General features: G+C 38.5%; 1 protein-coding gene across 3 annotated transcripts in view; it reads right to left on the bottom strand.

The window, feature by feature from the left end:
* Positions 1–21,048, bottom strand: part of CSMD3 (CUB and Sushi multiple domains 3) — a 1,171,353-nt gene that overhangs the window by 179,843 nt on the left and 970,462 nt on the right. For 2 of the 3 annotated variants that reach the window (XM_065399724.1, XM_065399725.1), the window contains 4 exons: positions 6,614–6,727; positions 5,883–5,978; positions 4,705–4,908; positions 2,373–2,497 (listed from right to left, as the gene is read on the bottom strand). In XM_065399724.1, coding sequence (XP_065255796.1) covers positions 2,373–2,497; positions 4,705–4,908; positions 5,883–5,978; positions 6,614–6,727 — 539 coding nt within the window. The remainder of the gene's footprint in view (positions 1–2,372; positions 2,498–4,704; positions 4,909–5,882; positions 5,979–6,613; positions 6,728–21,048) is intronic. The other variant, XM_065399726.1, reaches the window with a different exon arrangement.

The following is a 21,048-nucleotide window of genomic DNA, read 5'->3' as shown; positions in this document are numbered from 1 at the left end:
GCATGTTTTCAGAGAACTATCCACAATGACTCCAAGATCTCCTTCTTGAGTGGTAACAGCTATTTTACACCCCATCATTTTGTATGTATAGTTGGGATTATGTTTTCCAATGTGCATTACTTTGCATTTATCAACATTAAATTTCATCTGCCATTTTGTTGCCCAGTCACCCAGTTTTGAGAGATCCTTTTGTAGCTCTTCGCAGTCTGCCTGGGTCTTAACTATCTTTAGTAATTTTAAATCATCTGCAAATTTTGACACCTCACTGCTTACCACTTTTTCCAGATCATTTACGAATATGTTGAATAGGACTGGTCCCAGAACAGACCCCTGGGGGACACCACTATTTACCTCTCTTCATTCTGAAAACTGACCATTTATACCTGCCCTTTGTTTCCTATCTTTTAGCCAGTTACCAATCCATGACAGCACCTTCCCTCTTATCCCATGGCAGCTTACTTTGCGTAAGAGCCTGTGATGAGGGACCTTGTCAAAGGCTTTCTGAAAATCTAAGTACACTATATCCACTGGATCCCCTTGGTCCACATGTTTGTTGATTCCCTCAAAGAATTCTAATAGATTGGTGAGGCATGATTTATCAATTTGTTCCAAAACCTCCTCTAAAGATACCTCAATCTTTTAAGGTGTACAACCCCTTGACCTGGTTGGAAATTTTTTTGAGAAAACATTATTTTTTTATATCAGACTTATTAAAACCTTTCAACAAACATTGACCAAAAGACAGGCAGGATCCCAACTCCCTGGTTTCCTGCCCACTCATCTACCAAGCTGCTGAGGAACCCAGGCTTCCAGGTTTGGCCAGTTCCGGGGCAGCCCTGCCATACAGATTACCCTGGGGCTGGAGACCCCAGCGCTTGTAGGCTCCCTGCCACAGAACCAGAATGAAAGCTCTGAGATCCCCAGCTTGAGACAGAGCCCTCAGGGTTTCTCTTCCCCTTGCTATACAGCAGGGAGCCTGACAGCCCTGGAAACCCTAAAAGCCCCAGTTAGAACTGGAACTCTCAGGGCTTCAAGTCTCCCAGAGCTGACTATGACTCCCCAGGCTTCCCCAACATGGGGAGACCCACTGGGGTACCCCTACCTTCCTGAATTAGAACAAAATTTTTTTCAAAATGTTAGAATTTCCCATTGAATGGAAATTCCAAGTTTCACCCAGCTTTATGCAACACCCCCTTGTAGGCATTCAGCCCCTTCCTGATCATTGTCAGACACAAGGGGTAGCAAAACCTATTGGCTCCAGCTCACTTAATGGGAGGATTTATAAAACATCACCCCAGTCCTGAATGGCAGGAAAAACCACAAGGGGGCAGTAGCGAAGCCTTCCATGGTTACACGTGGCCATGCCTCCCCTGACTCTCATAGAGTCATAGACAGGATATTAGACTAGATGGAGTACTGATCTGATCTGATATGGTAATTCCTATATTCTTCTACCAAGTACAGATAGATTTTTTTTTCTAGTCAAGTAGTTGGAGATCCAATAATTAGCTTTTACACTAGTGACACTATTATTATGCATACAATAGTTTATTCCTTTTTTAAAATCTTAAAAAGAGAATTGCCTCCTTAATTATAAACTTGCTTTTTAATTTTCTCTTGTACATATTAAACATGTTGCTTTTACATCTAATTTGTGTTCTTTGCTCTTGAATTATAGGAGATAATAAGTAGGCTCATATTTGGTTTTTTCTATATTATTCATTAATTTAGGGGTTCTCAAACTTCATTGCTCTGCGACTCCCTTCTGACGACAAAAATTAGTACACGAGCCCAGGGCAGGAGACTGAAGCCTGAGCCCTGCCACCTCAGGCAGGAAGGCCAAAGCCAAAGCCAAAGCCCCACCGCCCTGGGCGGGAGGCCTGTAACCTGGGTGGCGGGGTTCAGGTTACATAAGCATTTTTCATTAATTTCAATAGGCTTTGGCTCAGGCCCATATTGTAGTAAGTTTATAACTATGTATTTATTTCCCCCCAACAGACAGAATTTTTAAGGAAAATCTGCATAACCCACTTGAGAATGTAATCCAGATATTTTTTTATTCATGACAAGGAAATTTAGTTACACAATTTCAATTTCTACAGTCTGCAACAAATCATTTTGCCTTACTGAAATAATATATTGCCAATCATAAATGTTCCAGCAACGGGTTCTTTTGGGAAAAGGGTGTAGATATATCTTTTCAAATTCCTCCACCGCCCATATTTAAAAAGAATTGTGTAACAAATTCCATTGTGACAGTTGTTAATTGCTTAGTAAAATGTTTATGAATCAATTATCTTTTCATACTGTCATCTCTGCAAAGATCAGCTTCAAACCTATGATGATAACAAGAAAATTATATATATTCTTACTTGAATTCCAGCTCCCTCTGGCACTGTGATCTTCCACACACAATTCAGATTGTTGTCATAAGGCTCAGGGTAACCAGGAGACAAAATGGTTCCTTTGCGCTTAGTTAAAATTCCACCACAAGGTACTGGAAGGAAATACATGGAGCAAAAAAAGAAGTTTGACGCATCACTGCTTTAGAACTGTGAAAAGATGTAATAAAAGCTAACACATTGATCAGTATACTAGAGATGCAAACTCTTGTAAAGTGATACTATATTTTGAAATTCATGTTGGCCTCAGGAAAATTATACTTCCTTATACTTCAAATTCTATTTTTAAATTAATTGAAAAGAATAAAAGAAAATTTAAAACAGGGTAGCTATCTACCAGACAAAATCATGTTAATATCCCTCAGACATGGTCATTTGAATTTTAACAAAGTGAAATCGGTTTGAATGTGTCCTGCTAATCTTATAAAAATAAAATAAATATTGATACTCATTAATAATGAATTTTAAATAGTTATATGTGATCTAAATATATAAGGGGAAAGAACTTGGCATAAAAACGAGGTTTTGATCAATGCTACTATTTTGTTGCCTCAGTAACTAATTTAATTCTAATACTGGAGGGCGTCTATTCCAACTCCCAAGCTATCACGTTTGCTTATGTGAGTAATCTCATTGAAGTCCATGGAGTTAGTAAAGAACTTATGTTAGTAAAGAAACTCATGTGTTTGCAAGATAGCACACATAATACCCAGTCCCAAAGATAAATAAAATAATAAAATAAGTAATTCACAGGAATTCAATAGTGCAAACTGTTGGTTCTTGATGCTCAGCATGAATGAAAACATTGCTCAGGTCACTTGATACTCTAACAAGAGCAAATAAAAGAATGTTACAGCTTAATCTAGATACAGGTATTCTACTGGCTTTTTAATAGCTTGAAGAAAAGATTGACGAGATGTTTTATCTTTACCATTAGAAGCCAATACATTATTCCTGTGTAACATTATCAACTCCTTGAGCTGATTTCATTAGATACAAATACGAGGATTTAGAGAAAATGTAGAAGAACACAATTTATCTCAGTAATGAATACATTAGCTATATTTTGTACTGCACATAATTGATAGAATCTGTTGGACACTACATTGATAAACTAAAGGTCAGTGTCACTTAAACTGTTTAAATAATTACTGGTAAAAGCAGGAGCAGACAGAATGATTGATATCTGATATCTGTAAGGAAACACTGAAGCATTCACTAGAGAGTTAAGGCAATTTAATATGGTCATGTCTAGCACTTCAATTATTAAACCGATTTAGTTCAATGCAATTTTCAACTCATACATATTTTATGACCTTTACTGGCACACTGATATGTGCACATGAAGAGTCATTGATACTTTTGGCCTGTAACTCTTTCTCATTTCAAGTTGCTTAAAATCAGACAGTGTTCTCTTTCACGTATCTAAATGGTGCATTAATGCAGCAATAGAATATTGCAACCAGTGACCAAAAACAACACTGCTGCCAATTGAGTTTATTCTATATGAAAATCAAAGTAAATACATAATCTAAAAAAAAATAAATGCAATCTGCAATGCTGAATTGGATCCAATGGGTCAGATCCTCAGTTAGTGAAAATGTGCATAGGTCTTTGGATGTCAATGGTTTTATACTGTTTTATACCAGTTGAGAATCTGTCTAGAGTTAGACCAAATGTCCCTGTAAATCCCTATAACTCTGTCTAGAGTTAGACCAAATGTACCAAATGTACTTTTTAACCTGGAAAAAAATGCATTCTTTCTGACCTACTACAGAACATTGGTGTAACTACTTCTAAGTCCTTAATAAAGTAGTTCTTCTGGCAACAGCATACAATATCTTGTCAGAGTTCCCACGTGTGAGAGCATTTTAGTCTTGCAGGAGGTCAGGACAACTTCTGAATCTTGATTAATGAGTAGTCATGGACTGACATTGATGTAAGTCTAAAAGAAGCTGATATATAATTTATAGCTGCAGGATATGTACTGTCATGTAGCTACTGAAATGTCAAAGCAAGGTTGGGCTAGAAAGTGAAGATGAAAAGTGAAGGATTCATGACCTCATTTAGGCTAAGTTAATATTGTGTTAACATATTACTTTGCTGAATGAGAGCCCTTCTGACATATTCTCTATGTTCAGGGTATTCGGTGGGTAAAGTATGAGTACAAGCCAGAAAATCAGAACAAAAATAAGCAGTAAGAAGGTAGAGGATGGAAGAACAGGAGTGGATTCAGACTTAAGATAACGTTCTTCATTGTAGGCAATAATTAGACCGATACAAAAATGTAGCCTTTACTCACCAACACATGTAGGGAGGGAATCGTTCCACTGTGCCAAAGCATTCAGTACTGAATCACATCTAATTGCTATTGATCCATAGAGGATGTATCCTGGATTACACTCAAAAAGAACCAATGAACCAACTGCAAATTCATTTCCAATCCTTTTTCCAAATCTTGGTTCAGGCACAGAGCTGCACTGTGTTGCACTTGTTCTTGGAACAGCTGCATACATGAAAACGATTGTGGATTCTTAATTTTATATTTGGTAGAGAAACAGAGATTTTCGAATGCAGATGTCTAAAATTACTTGAAAAACATTCAGTCGTGTTGTCAGTTAAGAAGATTTGCATAATCCCCAAATGAATCTTCAAAAATAAGGATTCCATGCGTCTAAATCTAAATGCAATTACTATTCAGATTAGTATAAATATTGATATTCTTTGCAGGTTTAAAACCACATTATAGTATCTATTCTGAGACCTTCCTAAAATGGCACTGAAATTGTATACTTTGTTATGAAATATTCAGCTAATATACAGTTTCAAAACAGTATTGATTTGTTGGTTAGATGTTTGCATTTAGTGACTACAGGTTTAAAATTGTGAGTTCTGCTGGTCAGGATGGGATTCAAATTATCTGAAAGAATGAACTAGAGGACATGTAATCATTTCAGTGTCTGATCCTTAAAAAGATTAATGATGTAAATCAACTGAAGCACCTTAATAATAGCAAGTTTACTGATTCAGTTTATGGTAATACTATTACCATTTCCGTTACTCATATTTAAATAGAAGGATAAATCAGTTTGAGCAACCGGCTGGACTGAAAATTAGTCAGTCAGATTAACAAAAATTGGTTTCATAACTGATTTCTCAAATCTGGAAGCCTTTCTTATGCTTCTCAAATATCTGATTTTATTTTTTAAGAATATTTAAAATCATGTGTAATTGAGGATGTCAATAACAAATAAAAGGATTTTTTTAATACAAAAATGGAGAGAAATTATACATCTACAGCAGTTTAATATTTTCCACTACATTCCAGGCCTGCTCATCCCTAGTGATTTCTCTGTTTAATCAAATACATTTGTCAAAATAAAACTTAAAATATTAGTATAATTAATTTATAAAGAAAATATGGAGGGATTAATGCACACAATTAATTGAAGCATTGTTCCAAGCTATTGTGTTACTTACCTTGATATACAAAGTGAAAACCTTTAGCTGTTACTGGACCCACTGAAGTAAATCTAATTGTGATTTGATTACCTGAGCTCAGTGGAAGGGATTCACCTACTCAAACAAAACAAACAGTGAATTATCATAAACAATTTTCAGTAACTAAGCCTCAACAACCACAAAATATACTCTGCATGAATTTAATTTATGAGGCATATACTATAAACTTTACTATTAGTCTAACCTTGTTTGTCTTACATTCCTGTAAGATTTAGAGCCTGATTCTCATCTCACATTAATGGTATTCCTTCTGATTTAAAATCAAGTCTCTAAGTCTTTAAAACCCTTCTGACATGCACATAATCTACTCAAATTATAATTTGCTATATATTCTCTACTATCACTTATAAGTATTTTAATATCACATTTTATATAGTACACTGAAAAACAAACAAAAATTTTGACAGAAAATACAAAATGAATAAACCAAAAAAAGTAACTGCGCTAGTTAAATATTACCAGAAAAATCCAAGAAAACTGCAGATTAAATTTAGTCTTCATTCTTTTTATCAGCCCAAACTGTTTTGAATCACTACTGATTGATTGTTTCTTTTCAAAACGTTCATATTATATTTTCAATGCAATTTGTTTCTAAGAAAAGATGACAGTAGTTTCATCTTTTGCTACATTACCAGTCTAAATCACTTTTTAGTAAATAATTTATGCATGACAGTTCCATTAAAGAATACCTGAATGGGATCCTGAGAGGGAGGATAATAAAGATGATTGCTGTGTTGGGCCATCATACACCTCAACCACATCATGGAGCGATGTCTGGAAAAATACAAACTGGCCAAACACCACTGGTCAACAGGAATGAGAAAAAGCAAGAGAAATTGATTACAAAAACCAAAATAAACAGGGAAACAGAAAGAGAGGGACCAGAACATATGTTAATGCCATATATTTTTTTTATTTTATTGAAGAGGACCAGCACTTATTGGTTAATTTTTCTGACCAATGTCATAACAAAATTAAACATATGTCAAAATGTCTAAAAAAGCATATCTAGAGATATCACAAATTCATTTTTATAAACATTTTAATCATAAGAAAGAAAAATCATAATTATTCTGCAGCTGAAAGAAATAGCTTTTTTTGCCAAATGTTTAATGCAATATCCTTCTTGTTACACTATAATTTTTTGCAACTCCTTCCTGGGTTGTTGTCGTTTTTTGTTTTTCTCTTAATCTGATAGGCCTTTAGGAAGTTTCATTTATTTTGGTATGCTTTATTTTTCTTCAGAACTTCACCTTAAAATCTAGTCCATCTTTTCACTTTGTAGTGTAGAATGGAGAAGCAACAACATTCAAAGAAAACAACACTTCCTGGTGTCTACATTTTAAAGCATGAAATATTGTTATTAATCATTAATATTAAATAATAATAAATAAATAATAATAATGATAATGTTTCCGGGGATTATTTAATTCCTTAATTTAAAAGAGGATATCTCTGCACCAATGAGGACCTCTACACTAGAACTGGAAAGCGTAAATTTGAATTCAAGAGACATACCCATGCTAGCTATGACTGAGCTATTACACTAAAAAATGAAGTGTAGCTATGATGGCGTGAGCCGCAAGAGGGGCTACCCACCCCGTGTACAGACCTATGATCTCGGATGGGATCATACTTTGAGTGGCAAACTACTCCCACTGCTAGTGCCATCATAGCTACACTTGTATTGTTAGTGTGCTAGACATAACAGAGCTGGAGTGGGTATGTCTCCTCAAGCTGCAATTAACACCTCTAGCTCTAGTGTAGACATGCAGTGTTTAGAAGCCCCTGCAGGACACAGGACACGTCTACACTGCATACTCCTTATGGCAGAGTGTAGAGTACAGATATTGCATGCCACCCTAGCACAGGTATAAATAGCAGTGTAGCCAGTGAGGCCTGGTTTAGGTGAGTAAACACACACCAGAATCCTTAGAGTATGTGCACACCCAAGCAGTGCTTCCCCCATCTACACTGCAATTTTTATCAGTTTAGTGTCCTGCTGCCTCCCCATTGCTGCAACAAAAGGCTCCAGCAGTGGGGAAAGGCTCTTGCGGCTGGGTGGCAGCAGGGAAAGACTGTCAACTCCCTGCTGCTGGATCATTTCCCCAGTGCAGAGAGCTGCTTTTCACTGTGGTGTGTCGCTACACTTACCCTACATGCTGCTGCCAATGGTGTGCAGTGTACAGCCATAGAAATCATGTTGACTGTTGCACTAAAAATACACTGACAGGAAATGAAATGATTTGTTGGTCTTAGTCTGGCCCTAGATACAGACACAAAACTGACAACCTGACTAACCACTTGTTGACCAACCTTAAGAGAAAGACTATAGCGTAGGATTTTCACTCAGAGGCCAGCAGGCCGAATGGGCAGGTTGTGACTCAACGCTCCTTCCACCCTATAGTGGGTTTCACTCAGAGGCCAGAAGGTTCAGTGGGCAGGCTGGGGTCCACCAATTCCCTGATGCTCCAGAGTTCTCCCAGATGGATGGACCTGGGGAAGCAGGGGGACTGGGCCCTTCCTTGCTCCTGGGTGTCGGCCCAGGGCTCAAAGAGGAAAGGCAAGAAGTGTCTCAGTCACTTGGCCAGCCTCCCCTGGGCTGCTTCCTCTCTCCTCACACTCTCTTTGGTTTGGGGTGTTCCAGCGGGAGTTGCCAATCAGCCCCAGCAGCGCAGATAGTTCACTGAGAATTCCCCTGCTCTCAGTTATTTCCCCTCAACAGGGATTGGGGGATGGAAAAAGACACGCCCCTACCCTCCCAGCTGGTCTTACCCACAGTCCACACCCTCTTCTGTGAATGACTTTATCCCCAAAAGCTGCAAACTGGCTTCCTCCCTTCAGATAGCCTCTCCTTCACTCTGCTCCCTGCTTGACTGTCAGAGTACCCTTTTGAGCAGCTCCTCCTTTTGGAGCATACTCTGCAACTACTGAGGGGCAGGGCTGACCTGATCTAGTACCGTTCCTTCACTCCCTTAGTCTCTGTGTAGGGTCTGTAAACACCATCACAAAGACCAAAGAGCTAACGAATATGGAGTTCAAATTACCCTTTCATTCCTACAGGTAATTCAATCTTGCACACAAGCAAAAATGCAGAGGAACATAGGTAGGATTGTGTGGGGCAGCTATCGCTACCACTGCTTATGTTATTCATGTACCGTGAATAAACAGTTTCAGTGCTAAAGGTTTTTAAATTTGCACCTTCAAAAGAACTAAAGGCACTTAAAAATGATCATACACTGTAACAGAATCTCAATTATAGCAATTTGGAGTTTCTAAAATTCAAGAAAAAGAATACAGACTTAATGTCCAAAATATGGAAAAAAAGCCTGGGGGGAGGATGTAAGGCAGATACAAAACTTCAGTCTGCTAAAAAATTGAACTAGTGTACAGTGGTTTAAAAATTCTCTTTTATCATTTATCAGTAGGTAAGATAATACTAGTCTGAGCAGATTTTCTCTCTACAAGGGACAGAGAATATAACTTGCCTATTAGTAAAAGAAGAGTTGTTAGCTGTCCCTACTGTATGCTATTTTTGTATTTGTACAGAAGCTAGCAAAGATGATAGAGATAATGGCTTCTGTTATGTAACTCACTAACTTTGGTACTTTTTCTCAGATCTTAGTTTTTGTAGTAGATCAAGAGCCACATTCTGCTATGATTGAAGTACAAAATTCCCCATGACTTCCATGGCAATTCCACATATGGAGTGATGACAGGATTTTGCCTTAAATGCACAGATTTTATAAGCATTCTCTGACAGCAGTGAACATACATATGATTGCTACTGACAGAACAACAGTTGGGAAATTGTCAACAATAGAATGCATTAATTGCTCTCATATAAATCTATTTTAATTAACTATTGCAAAATATTTACAAAAGTTACTACACTGTATATTGCAAAAAGAACAGGAGTACTTGTGGCACCTTAGAGACTAACACAGTATATTGAGATCAGTTCAAAAACAGGTGATATTCCATTTCAACACTTGATAAGTATTTCAGGAATCTTGTTGCCTTTAGCTTTGCCTTAAGCATCTGCATGCCTCAGAGGATAATACCAAAACTTCAAAGAAAACCTTATCAAACCATAGCATCTGTGGTAGTTGCTGTTTACAAAAAATGAAATTAATTAATACAAATTAAATCTTATGTAAACAGATTTCAGATGGAAAGTATCACAGAGGCATCTCGGGGGGATAGCTCAGTGGTTTGAGCGTTGGCCTGCTAAACCCAGGGTTGTGAGTTCAATCCTTGAGGGGGCCATTTGGGGATTTAGTTGGGGATTGATCCTGCTTTGAGCAGGGGGTTGGACTAGATGATCTCCTGAGGTCCCTTCCAACCCTAATAATCTATGAATCAAAAAGTGAGGTTCTACAAAACCTACTGACAGAATGCCACTATAATAAAATACAAGGGCAGACTCAAACAGGGAGACTGGAACAATTTGTATAGTGGGGAGCCATTGAATCAAACTGTAAACCCTGTATACGATGGAAATCACTGCAAAGCAGGGGGTGCGGCACCGTGCACCCGCAGTTCCAGCCCCTGTGGGCTCAAATGATGACACTGACACATCAAATACTGAAATAGCTGAGCAGGCAGCAACTGTATTACAAGAAGGGAAGAAGTTCTGGCAGCAGAAAAAAGAGCGAGTTCTTGGTATCTCACTGTAGCTATTCTACTTTTCTTTTACGCTGGTACCCCTGTACTGGGCACTGCCAATCCAGCTGACTTCAAGGCTTTGTTACCAATGCCAGTCAGGCTCTTCCTCTCATTTGGAGACATGGAATTCCATTAGTGGGAAGTAAATGTTAAGCTGATGTCTATTCCCCAGCAGGAAACATGTCTCACTTCTCCCACGTCTCTGTAGGATTTAAAAGCCATACCAATTTCTCTGAACAACCACCAGTACAGCAGTGTGAGCTTTGCTTCCAGGACTACCCATAAGATGTGACAAGACATCAGCTTTATTGAAGAACAAGAAATCCCCTGATCAGCTAGACAACAGGATGCCTGCAGCCAATAGCCTCAGATCTAACCTCAGAAAGGGAGGAGCCATTGCTCAAATGGCAGCACGTTGTGAGGCCCAGACAGGGGGAGGAAAGAATTTGAGTCACTCTTGAAGTTCCCAGCGGAGCTGCAGCTTATTAACCCTAACGGTTAATTACATAATATGTTAAAGTGAATTTCAGTTTATTTTTTTGCAAAAAATACACACAACATTCAAAGGCTGTGGTATAAAATATACCCTCTGGAAATATGCATTTCAACATGATAAAAATATTGTGTTGAGTATCCAATATATCTGTATAAGTAAAATACTTTTAAAAAAAATATTAATTACTGAAACAAAAATAAAGTTCAAATCATTCATTTAGAACGTTCAGATTGAGGTAATTTTCATGTCATCATGATTGTAATGCTCTGAAAAATAGGAATTATGCAACAATGTAATCTTGTCCATTGTTATAGTACAGAAAGTGAAGCTCAGTACATTATTTTTTCAGAGCTATTATGTCAACTGACACAGAAGACATAGGTTCAAAATTTTGAAACCGGAGTGTCAGTGAAGTCAGGCATTAGAATTTATATTTATTTTGACCTGAGTCTTCATTGGCATTTGTGGCAATACCAAAGAAAAACTAATATATCCAGCTACAATGTGTCTATGTTTATGGATTCAGGCTCCTACCTTTAGGCATTCAGGTTTTTAAATTGTGGCTTAAATCATTCTATCACATATTAGTAGGCCAGCATTAGTAGGATTTAATATATATATATATATATATATATAATTTCATTTACTGTTAATATGGATCATATTAATATTTCTCTATTCTAACCTTTTTTTCCCCCATGAAAGATTATCAAAGGTACCAGACTTATCTAAAGTACTGCATACCTTTGGTGGATTTCCCTTAGAAATAATCACTTATTTCACCTTAGAATTTTTGGGGGCAGATTTCCCATGACTGCACTACCACCCCTATGCAGCTCCACTGGTACTAGCAGTGATGGGACCAAATTATAGAAAAAGGCATCACTATTCACCATTATTTTAACTCTGTTTCATCTAGGCTTGCCCTGAGCAAGACTGGACAACATACTGGTAAAAATGCCAGTGCCTATTATAGTAACACTCCCACTCTTGCTACACCTAGTCTCCAAATAAAGAGAGTTTTCACAAAAGAGGCTGGTGTTTAACACCGTGCCATTCTCAATCATCAACATATCAATGATTTGTTCATCACGCACAGGGAGTAAAGAGGTAAACGAACTAAGATTAAGTCACAGATTTAAGAGGAACAGGGAACATTTTTAGATAATGGCTGAGGTAGAGAATTATACAGAGGAAATTTATTGTGTTTTACCAAGACCTAAAGAAAATACTAAAAATTACCTCAAAAATAATCCTTATGGGATTTTTATTTACTTCCACTCACGATGCAGCGTGTGTGTGTGTGTGTGTGTGTGTGTGTGTGTGTGTGTGTGTGTGTGTGTGTGTGTGTGTTTAAAACTGTTATATGGTATTTTAAATATGTCTCTTTCATTTAAGATTCAATTTATCTAGTAAATTTATATCCACGAAAGATGATTTCAATCTGGATTAAAGTTGGGGGGGTGGGGGAGGGATTACACTAAATTTCCAAGTGCTTGGTGAGCCGCAAGTCGTTCTTGTGCTTTCATTATTTGATTTGTTGTTATTCTCTCTCTCCCAAGTGTAACAATGAAGTAAAAATGGCAAAATGAATTCAATGAAACCCATTTTATTTAAGGTCCCCATCTTTCCATGAGTTTAACAACTGAGAGTTAAAGCACTTAATTTGGGAATTTACACAATAATTACCACATTGTCTAATCTATTGCCTCAAAGACAGGAGTTCCTTTCAAATGTAGCAGGTTCTTTTTTCGTTTGAGATGGACTCTGCATATTCTCATTCTTGGCCCCATATCCCAAGAGGGGGAATACGCAGAGGATACTCAAAGAAGAACAACAGTTACTATACTGATATGTAACCATTTTCTTCTCCTTCTAGTGACTGTGCACATATTCATTCCATCATAGGTGATTCCCCAGTAGTTTATTGATGGTGGTGGGGCTTTGGAGTCTAGTGAAAAATGAACTAGATGACAAATTTTCCAAAATATGCATAATCTTTGCAGGTTTCGATGATGGCATAGTGCTTTGTGAATAATGCACTGAAGACCATGTAGCTGCTCTATGTATTTCTGACACAGTTACATTACTTAGGAATGCCAGCAATGAAATCTGTGCTCTGGATGAATGAATGTTATCCTACGTAGACATTTTAAATTGCATTTTCATTGCAAGTTTGAATACATGTCATAATCCCATTAGAGATCTGCTGAGCTGTAACTGGTTGTCCTTTAACTTTTTCAGCAAAGGCCACAAAAAGCCTGGGTGAAGATATAAAACATTTAGTTCTGTCAATATAGAAAGACAAAGCCCTTCAAACTTCCATGTAGTTTCTGCTCATCTTTGTGAGAGTGAGGCTGGAGAAAAAATACAGGCAGATGTATTGTTTGATTTAGATAAAAATCAGAAACTATTTGGGTGACGTCTTAATGATATCTTGTCCTTATGAAATACGATGTAAGGAAGATCAACCACCCAGGCTTGGAATTTTGATACTCTCCTAGCAGATTTTATTGCCACTAAGGCAGCAGTCTTGTAAGACAAAGAGGCCAAGGAGCAGGTCGCATGTAGCTCAAATCCATCAAACAGGATAGCACTACATTGATATCCAAAGGGGAAACCAGATCATTGATCGGAGGGTAATTTCTGATAGTACCTTTCATAAATCTGCCCATATTCGGGATAGAGAACACCAGGTAACCTTGAATAGGAGGATGCATAGCAGATATAGAGGCCAAGTGCACCTTGAAAGAACTTATTGAACGGCTGAATTTGAGATGGAGAAAATATTGCAGGATGTCCTGAATGTGATGCCCAAACCAAAAACCTTCTTCACTTGGTAAGGTAGGTACTTTTTGTAGAATACTTTCTCTTAGATAATAAAATAGTTGGGGTTTTATGGGAGCCGGATTTCAATTGTGTTCAACCATTGATAAGCCGTATTGTCAAATGCAGTGTGTGAGGATTGGGATGAATGATTTGTCCCTGGGTTTGAATGAGGAGATCCTCTACTAGAGGAAGGATTATTGGAGGCTGTCTGGAGAGTTCCTGAATTTCCACATACCAATACTGCCTTGGCAAATCCAGAGCAAGGAGGAGGAGCACTTTAGGTTGAAGAAGTGTTAGACTCATAAGCACCTCAGTCCTGAGGCACCTGTTCAAGAATATGCTCTCTCAGATGAAGTTCTCTATTTTTTTGTTTGGCAAATAGAGCACTTAGCCTGGGAGGGCCCTTCTCCCAGACAAAACAGACAATTTTAATGTCTATCATTAGCAGACTGAGCCACTTGACAAGTGGTGCACTGCTGGAATCCAGGGGATTTCTGCATATCCAATGCAAGTAAAAATAAAACAGTACAGAATAAATTTTCCTTAAGAGGAAGATACTCCTAATAATACTAAGCACTAAATACTAAACAACTAACTAACTATATAAAAATGTCTAAAGTTTTCTCTCAGAAGAGAAAATAACTGAGTCTCCAAGGAGAAACAGGGAGCCCAACTTTTACCATAGGAGGTAAGAAGGAACTGAGAGGGAGGCAGAACACCTCAGCCCTTTGTGGCCTCAGCTCACAGCATGAAAACAGTCATGGCATATGCTCTCCCCACCAGTACTGCTGCCACAAGTCTCCGAATGAAGCACACCAGGAGTACGTATATTTACAGTGGAATAGATATGTGCACAATCACTTGAAGGAGGTCTGTCTGTCTATCTTTCTAAGTCTCTCTCACAACAGAAGTTGGTCCAATAAAATATATTATTTCACCCACCTTGTCTCTCTTATATCCTTGGACTGACACAGCTACAACTACACTGCATATCTGCCTATGTCTCTATCTATCCAGGTGCTTATGTGAACCTCATTATTGTAGCATCTGGATGATTATAATGAGTTTGGAGTGAGTTTAAGATACAAATATACAGCAGATGGAAGGAAATCCTGGGAAAAGCAGCAGAAAGAAGCAGTTTGGCTGGATATTTTCAACAAAGCTCTATTATTTTGCTGGGCCCCTAGAGTAGGGATAGAGTACAGTATAAGACTTACTTCTGCTTTTGGTTTTTTGCCCTCCTAGTTCAAAGAATTAACTGAAATTATGCATGTATTTTAAATATTATTAGATAACGAAATAATACCCTTATTCTGATTGCAATCATTTTTCTCTCAACAAAGAATTAACCCACTCCATAAAACTAAACCCTTATAAACTGCAATGATGATATAAGCATAATTGATAATGCAGTGTGAAAAGATACGCATAAGTTGTGTATAATTTATGTTTATTGCAGCACCTCTGATTAGAGCTGCAGAGACAGTCTGAATAACTGCATCATATACGTGACAAAAAATAAACTAAGGGAGAGTGAACTGATTTGTATGAACTCATATCAGTCACCATTCAGTAAAGTGTGCAGTGATATAACAAACCCTTTTAAAATCATGTTTGAGCCTCATTTATACACACACATTATGTCAAAGGATGATCACATTAAGGGTTAGATTATGCAATTCTTACTCAAGTTGAACACTCACACAAATTGTCCCAGGGATGTTAATGGGACAAGCTGGTAAGCACTTACATAAGTTGTTCCATTGACATCAGTGGGATAATTCATGTAAGTACTCACCAACATCAGTAGAAGTTGCACAATCTAAACGTAAGTGTCAGATTCATTGCTGATGTAACTATATTGAGATCTATGGTATTACAATGGAGATTAATTTAGTCTTAACCATTGGTTCCTCAGCTAAGGGCATCAATCTATATAGGTTATATAGAAGGATTCAGGAAGTTTGTTTCAAGAATGGTTTAGAAAAATCATACAAAAATGCTTTAGTCATTCTTTCACTGACAAATCTGATTTTAAAAATAATATAACTTCTGTGATTCTTACAACACATTAGAGGAAATCCTGGCTCCATCAAACTCATAATACCTATTTTGCTTAATGTACGTACCTCTCCAAGTAATAGCTATTCCAGGAGGAAATCAAGTGATACATCTACATGGTTATATTATATATCAGTGATAATGCTACATGGTTATTTCATGATTATTACTTTCTACACTGACCTTCCATTTTTCTTATGCAATTTACAGGCTTGGCATAACTATTCAGGCTATGTCTACACTTCAAATTACTTTGGTATATCTTATGTTGCTCAGGGATGTCAATAGTTCACACATCTGAGCGATGTAAGTTATAGTGACCTAAGTGCCAGCATGGACTGTATTATGTCGGTGGGAGAGCTTCTCCCACCAACATAACTACCACCTCTTGCAGAGGCAGGAATTATTAAGCTGATGGGACTGCAGCTGCGCTGCTGTAGCTGCTGTAGTGTAGACATAGCCTAAGCAACTATATGTATGAATTAGCCATGAGAGATTCAATGGTAATTGCTGAATTGTGCATAAAGCTGTTGGCAAAGTCTCTAAGTTTTTTTTTTGTTTTTTTTTGTTTTTTTTTAAAGAACATACAAAGATTAGAAATGGTGACCAAAAGATTCAAAGAGCTTCTCTGGAATGCAGACGAAAACCTGAAGGCATTCAACCATACAGTAGGCGTAGTAATTGTTATATACTTAGACCTTATTAGATATTCTGAGGAGTTCCTCACCATTTAAATTAATGCTTAGAGCAGGGGTGGGCAAACTTTTTGGCCCGAGGGCCACACTGGGGAATAGAAATTGTTCGGCAGGCCATGAATGCTCACAAAATTGGGGTTGGGGTGCGGGAGGGGGTGTAGGCTATGGGGTGGGGCTGGGGATGAGGAGTTTGGGGTGTAGGAGGGTGCTCTGGGCTGGGATCGAGGGGTTTGGAGAGCGGGAGGGGGATTAGGGCTGGGGCAGAGGCTTGGAGCATGGGGAGAGGCTCACGGGTGCAGGCTCTGAACGGTGATTACCTCAAGCAGCTCCCGGAAGCAGTGGCATGTCCCTTCTATGGCTCCGCTTGCTGCCCCATCCTCAGGCACCTTCCTTGCAGCTCCCATTGAAGCGTGTTGGAGCCGAAGCGGGGCCATGCCAGCTTCCGGCAGCTGAGTGGTGCGGCCCCGACCCAGCGCCTCAGCCAGAGCGAGGCCAAGCCGCGTGGTGTGGCCCCCAACCCAGCGCCTCAGCTGGAGTGGGGCCGAGCCGCGTGGTGTGGCTCATGGGCCAGCATAAAACAGCTCGCGGGCCGGATCTGGCCCATGGGCCGTAGTTTGCCCACCACTGGCTTGGAGGGTAGAAGACCTCCTTCAGAACAGGAAAGATGTCAGTTCTATTAAAATGGGTGTATATATGCCTTTTAGTTTCTGGCTGAGATTAGTTAAGTAATTCACTGTTATTTTCTATCCAGCATGTCTATTATTTGAATATTATTAAATTATATCTATTACTAGCAATATTTGTTCAGACGGGATATAAGATTGTTACTCTTTGGAATTTGTAAAAAGAATCAGGTGCCTACTCCCCTTATTTCCCCCCACAAGTTAAATCTCTAGCTTCATGGCTACATACATGTTTTGGGTCCATTATAATTTTCTGCATCAGTTTCCATATATTTTCATACCCAAGAACGTGCTGACTCTCATTACCAATGCAAATGTTTTCTCAGTCTACTCTCTTTGTAAATATTTTTCAGTCTCCTCTTCATATCCATCCATCATTCGTCACACATTTACCTACAACATCTGCTCTTTCTCACTCACTCCATATGATCTTCCAAACAGCTACCATTCCCCATGTATGGGCTAGAGATGGGTGATCCTCAAATGGTTCAGAGTTTAAGATCAGTTCAGGAAAAAATATCCATAAACACAGATACCTATCTAAACTATTCTAAACATTAGGGTACTTCATCCCCCAGTCCTCACAAACCTCCCTGGTGACTGATCTCACATTTGACTTGAGTTTTGAAATAAGCCCATTACTCTTCAGTATGTATCAGAACCACCTGGGGGAAAAAAGCAGCAGAAAGCATTACTGTCTGGCAGAGTGTTTTGAGTCATGCTGCTGAGGAAATGGGAATAGAAAGGTTGCCTTCCCTCCAAAAGGTGCCACTGAAAGAACATTCAGAGGAAAAGGAGAGAAGCAGAGCTACTCCATGAACAAGCAGGGGTAGTAACTGAAGTGAAGGGAAAGTGTTCTCAGAGATGGATCCAAATACCTAGAAGAAGAGGGCAGCAGTCTGTGTTGCTCCCTGTGGTACTTCTGTTCGCATGAGTTTCAGCAATATCTTTACCAAACAAACAAACAAACAAACAAAAAAGTGAGAAATCTAACTGAAGTCAACACAAGTTTTCAACATTTTCACCACTTCCTTTGTATCTCTGCATAATGATATTCAAACTATGGAGTGGCACTAAAGAAAAAAGAAAATGCTTGAGCTAACAGGAGGACTACCCTTGCTAAGTAAAAACTTAACCCATTGGTTATTTATATAATGTAGATTCATAGATTCACAGATTTTAATGCCAGAAGGGTCCATTACAATAATCTAGTCTGACCTTAATTAGGATTGGTTAAAAAATATTTGTTGTAATTTTGAAATTAAAAAAAAAAAGAGTCTAATCTTGCATTAATTGTTATAGGCCAGATTCTGCTACTCTTAGTCATGTGGAACAATACCTTACTTTTTGTGTTGTCTCATTGATTTTTAGCAACCAGATTCATAACAAACAGCCCAATTAAAAATACCATACTTTAATTTATTATAGTTCATTTTCTATGCATGTTAAATTATGAATAAGTTGTAATAATGAGTTGACCTGATTATTTAAAATTAAATTTTACTCATGAAGAAATCAAATCAGCAAACTGATGCTTCTCTAAATATTTCAGATAGAAAAACTGCAACATAAACTGATGGAATATTAAGTAGTTGTAAATAGGATAGACCCATATTCAGTGAGAACTCATTGGGGTACACAGTGAAAGGTTACTTTGTTAGAGCCTGATAATTTAGTGCATACTCAATCTGAGTAGTTATACTGACTTCAGTGAGGCAATTTGTGTGAAAGAGAACTATTCACATGAGTAAGGGTTGCAGGATCATGCCCTTGTACTGTGCAATATAACACTCGGTTATACAGAAGATTCTCAGTTTGATATTTCCATAGCAAACTAGTGTGGGAGCAAATGAGTTATAGAGGCTATTGCATTTAGTTTTAAATTAAAATACTAACAAAGGTGTCAGGTATGGTACTTTTCACCATCTGCCTTTCCAAATCTTTTGCTTTCTTGCCCGTCTCCATTAACAATCTGTGTGACTGATGAACCCATCATTGTGCTACTTGCCTAAATTACTCTGTATCAGTTGATGATCATTATCGTACATCAAAATATATGCTGAAACATATGAATTCTTTGTGAAGACAGAGTGGAGCTTTTTCTAGTGCTTCTCTGGCAGGTCTATATTTTTCCTTCTGAAGCTAAATGGCAAAATGAAACAAGCCAGCTAGTACTCCTGAACCAGGCTCTTAGGTGCATTATAAACTAGATGTCAAAATAAGGTCAGTGATGGCTGATGCACTTAAATCACAGAGGGCATGTCTACACTGCAATAAAACACCCCTAGCTGGCCTGCATCAGCTGGCTTAGACTCGCGGGACTTGGACTGTGGGGCTATAAAATTGTACTGTAGATGCTCGGGCTGGAGCCCGAACCCAAACGTCTACACTGCAATTTTATAGCCCCGCAGCCTGAACCCTGTGAGCCCAAGATGGCTGGCACAGGACAGCTGAAGTGGTTTATTGCAATGTAAACATACCCTAAAAGAGTTATGTCAGCTGACAAGCACAGAGGAAGAGAACTGCTTAACTGCTTATACTATAGAAGATAAATATAAACAAGAGGAAGTGACAAAGGAACTGAAGCTGGATGGAGTTGATATAAGAATGTTATTAAAAATTAAGGTGAAATCAGATAAACTAAAATGATAAAGTAAAAATATGAAAAAATGAAAAAAAAATCAGAACATTTAAAATAAGATGAGGATATTGGCAGCTCAGGCAAACTTTATAAAAAAAATAAAGTGATACAGGCTGACAAAACATCCTTACTCAGTTCGGCAATGGTCTGAAAAATATGTTTAGACACCACAAAACTATTCATGGACAAAATGGAATTGCATCTTATTATCATCATACAGATGCTGATCACATAATATTGCTATCAGAAGTAATTGAAATATCACTTAGTAGGGTATTGATTGTATTTAACAACAGTGATCAAGATATAAAAGGCAAAGATTTTCAAACCAGGCATATATAAATGGGTCCCTGTGCTCTGCAGGGGCAAACGTGTGTGCCTGATCTAGCCCTGTCAAACCAAGGGTACTTCTCCATACAGTAATGTATTTCAGACGCTTCTACCCTCTGTGGGCTAACTTTCCAGCTGAAATTATCACCTGATTGGCTGCTTTATATCACATTTGGGAGAAGAGCAGCAAATCAGAGCTTCTGCCTATGTCAGGTATAGCTCTCACCCTCCTTCAGGAAGTTCTGCTCCCTTTTCCTCCTTCCCATCAAAAAAAAAAAAAAAAAAAACTGTCTGTTTGCTTCCTCCTGTGAATAATGTACTGGCTCAGGGGAACAGAGGGACTAAGAGTGAGCAAAGCAGGCTGTGAGTTTCCAACCATTTTTTGCTTCTCCCTCCCCCGGTTTGTGGAAAAATGTGTTACCCAGCCTGCTGACCCTCTCCTTCTTCCCACCCCAATCCTACAATCCCATATTGGGTGACATGTGTCAAGGGGATGAAGCTGCTCTTGCTCACCCCAGATATGGGGAAGATGGGATGAGAAGAGGCCCTGTAGCCCCAGGGGCGGCTCTATGTTTTTTGCCGCCCCAAGCACGGCAGTCAGGTGGCCTTTGGCAGCATGCCTGCGGGCGGTCTGCGGTCACGCGGATTCGGCGGCGTTTCTGCGGGTGATCTGCTGGTCACGCGGCTTCGGCATTCCCGCCGCCGAATCCACAGGACCGGC

The sequence above is a fragment of the Emys orbicularis genome, chromosome 2 (genome assembly GCF_028017835.1).
Source record: "Emys orbicularis isolate rEmyOrb1 chromosome 2, rEmyOrb1.hap1, whole genome shotgun sequence".
NCBI lineage: Eukaryota > Metazoa > Chordata > Testudines > Emydidae > Emys > Emys orbicularis.
Note: the sequence above shows the minus strand (reverse complement) of the source record. Positions and strands in the feature narration are given on the sequence as shown.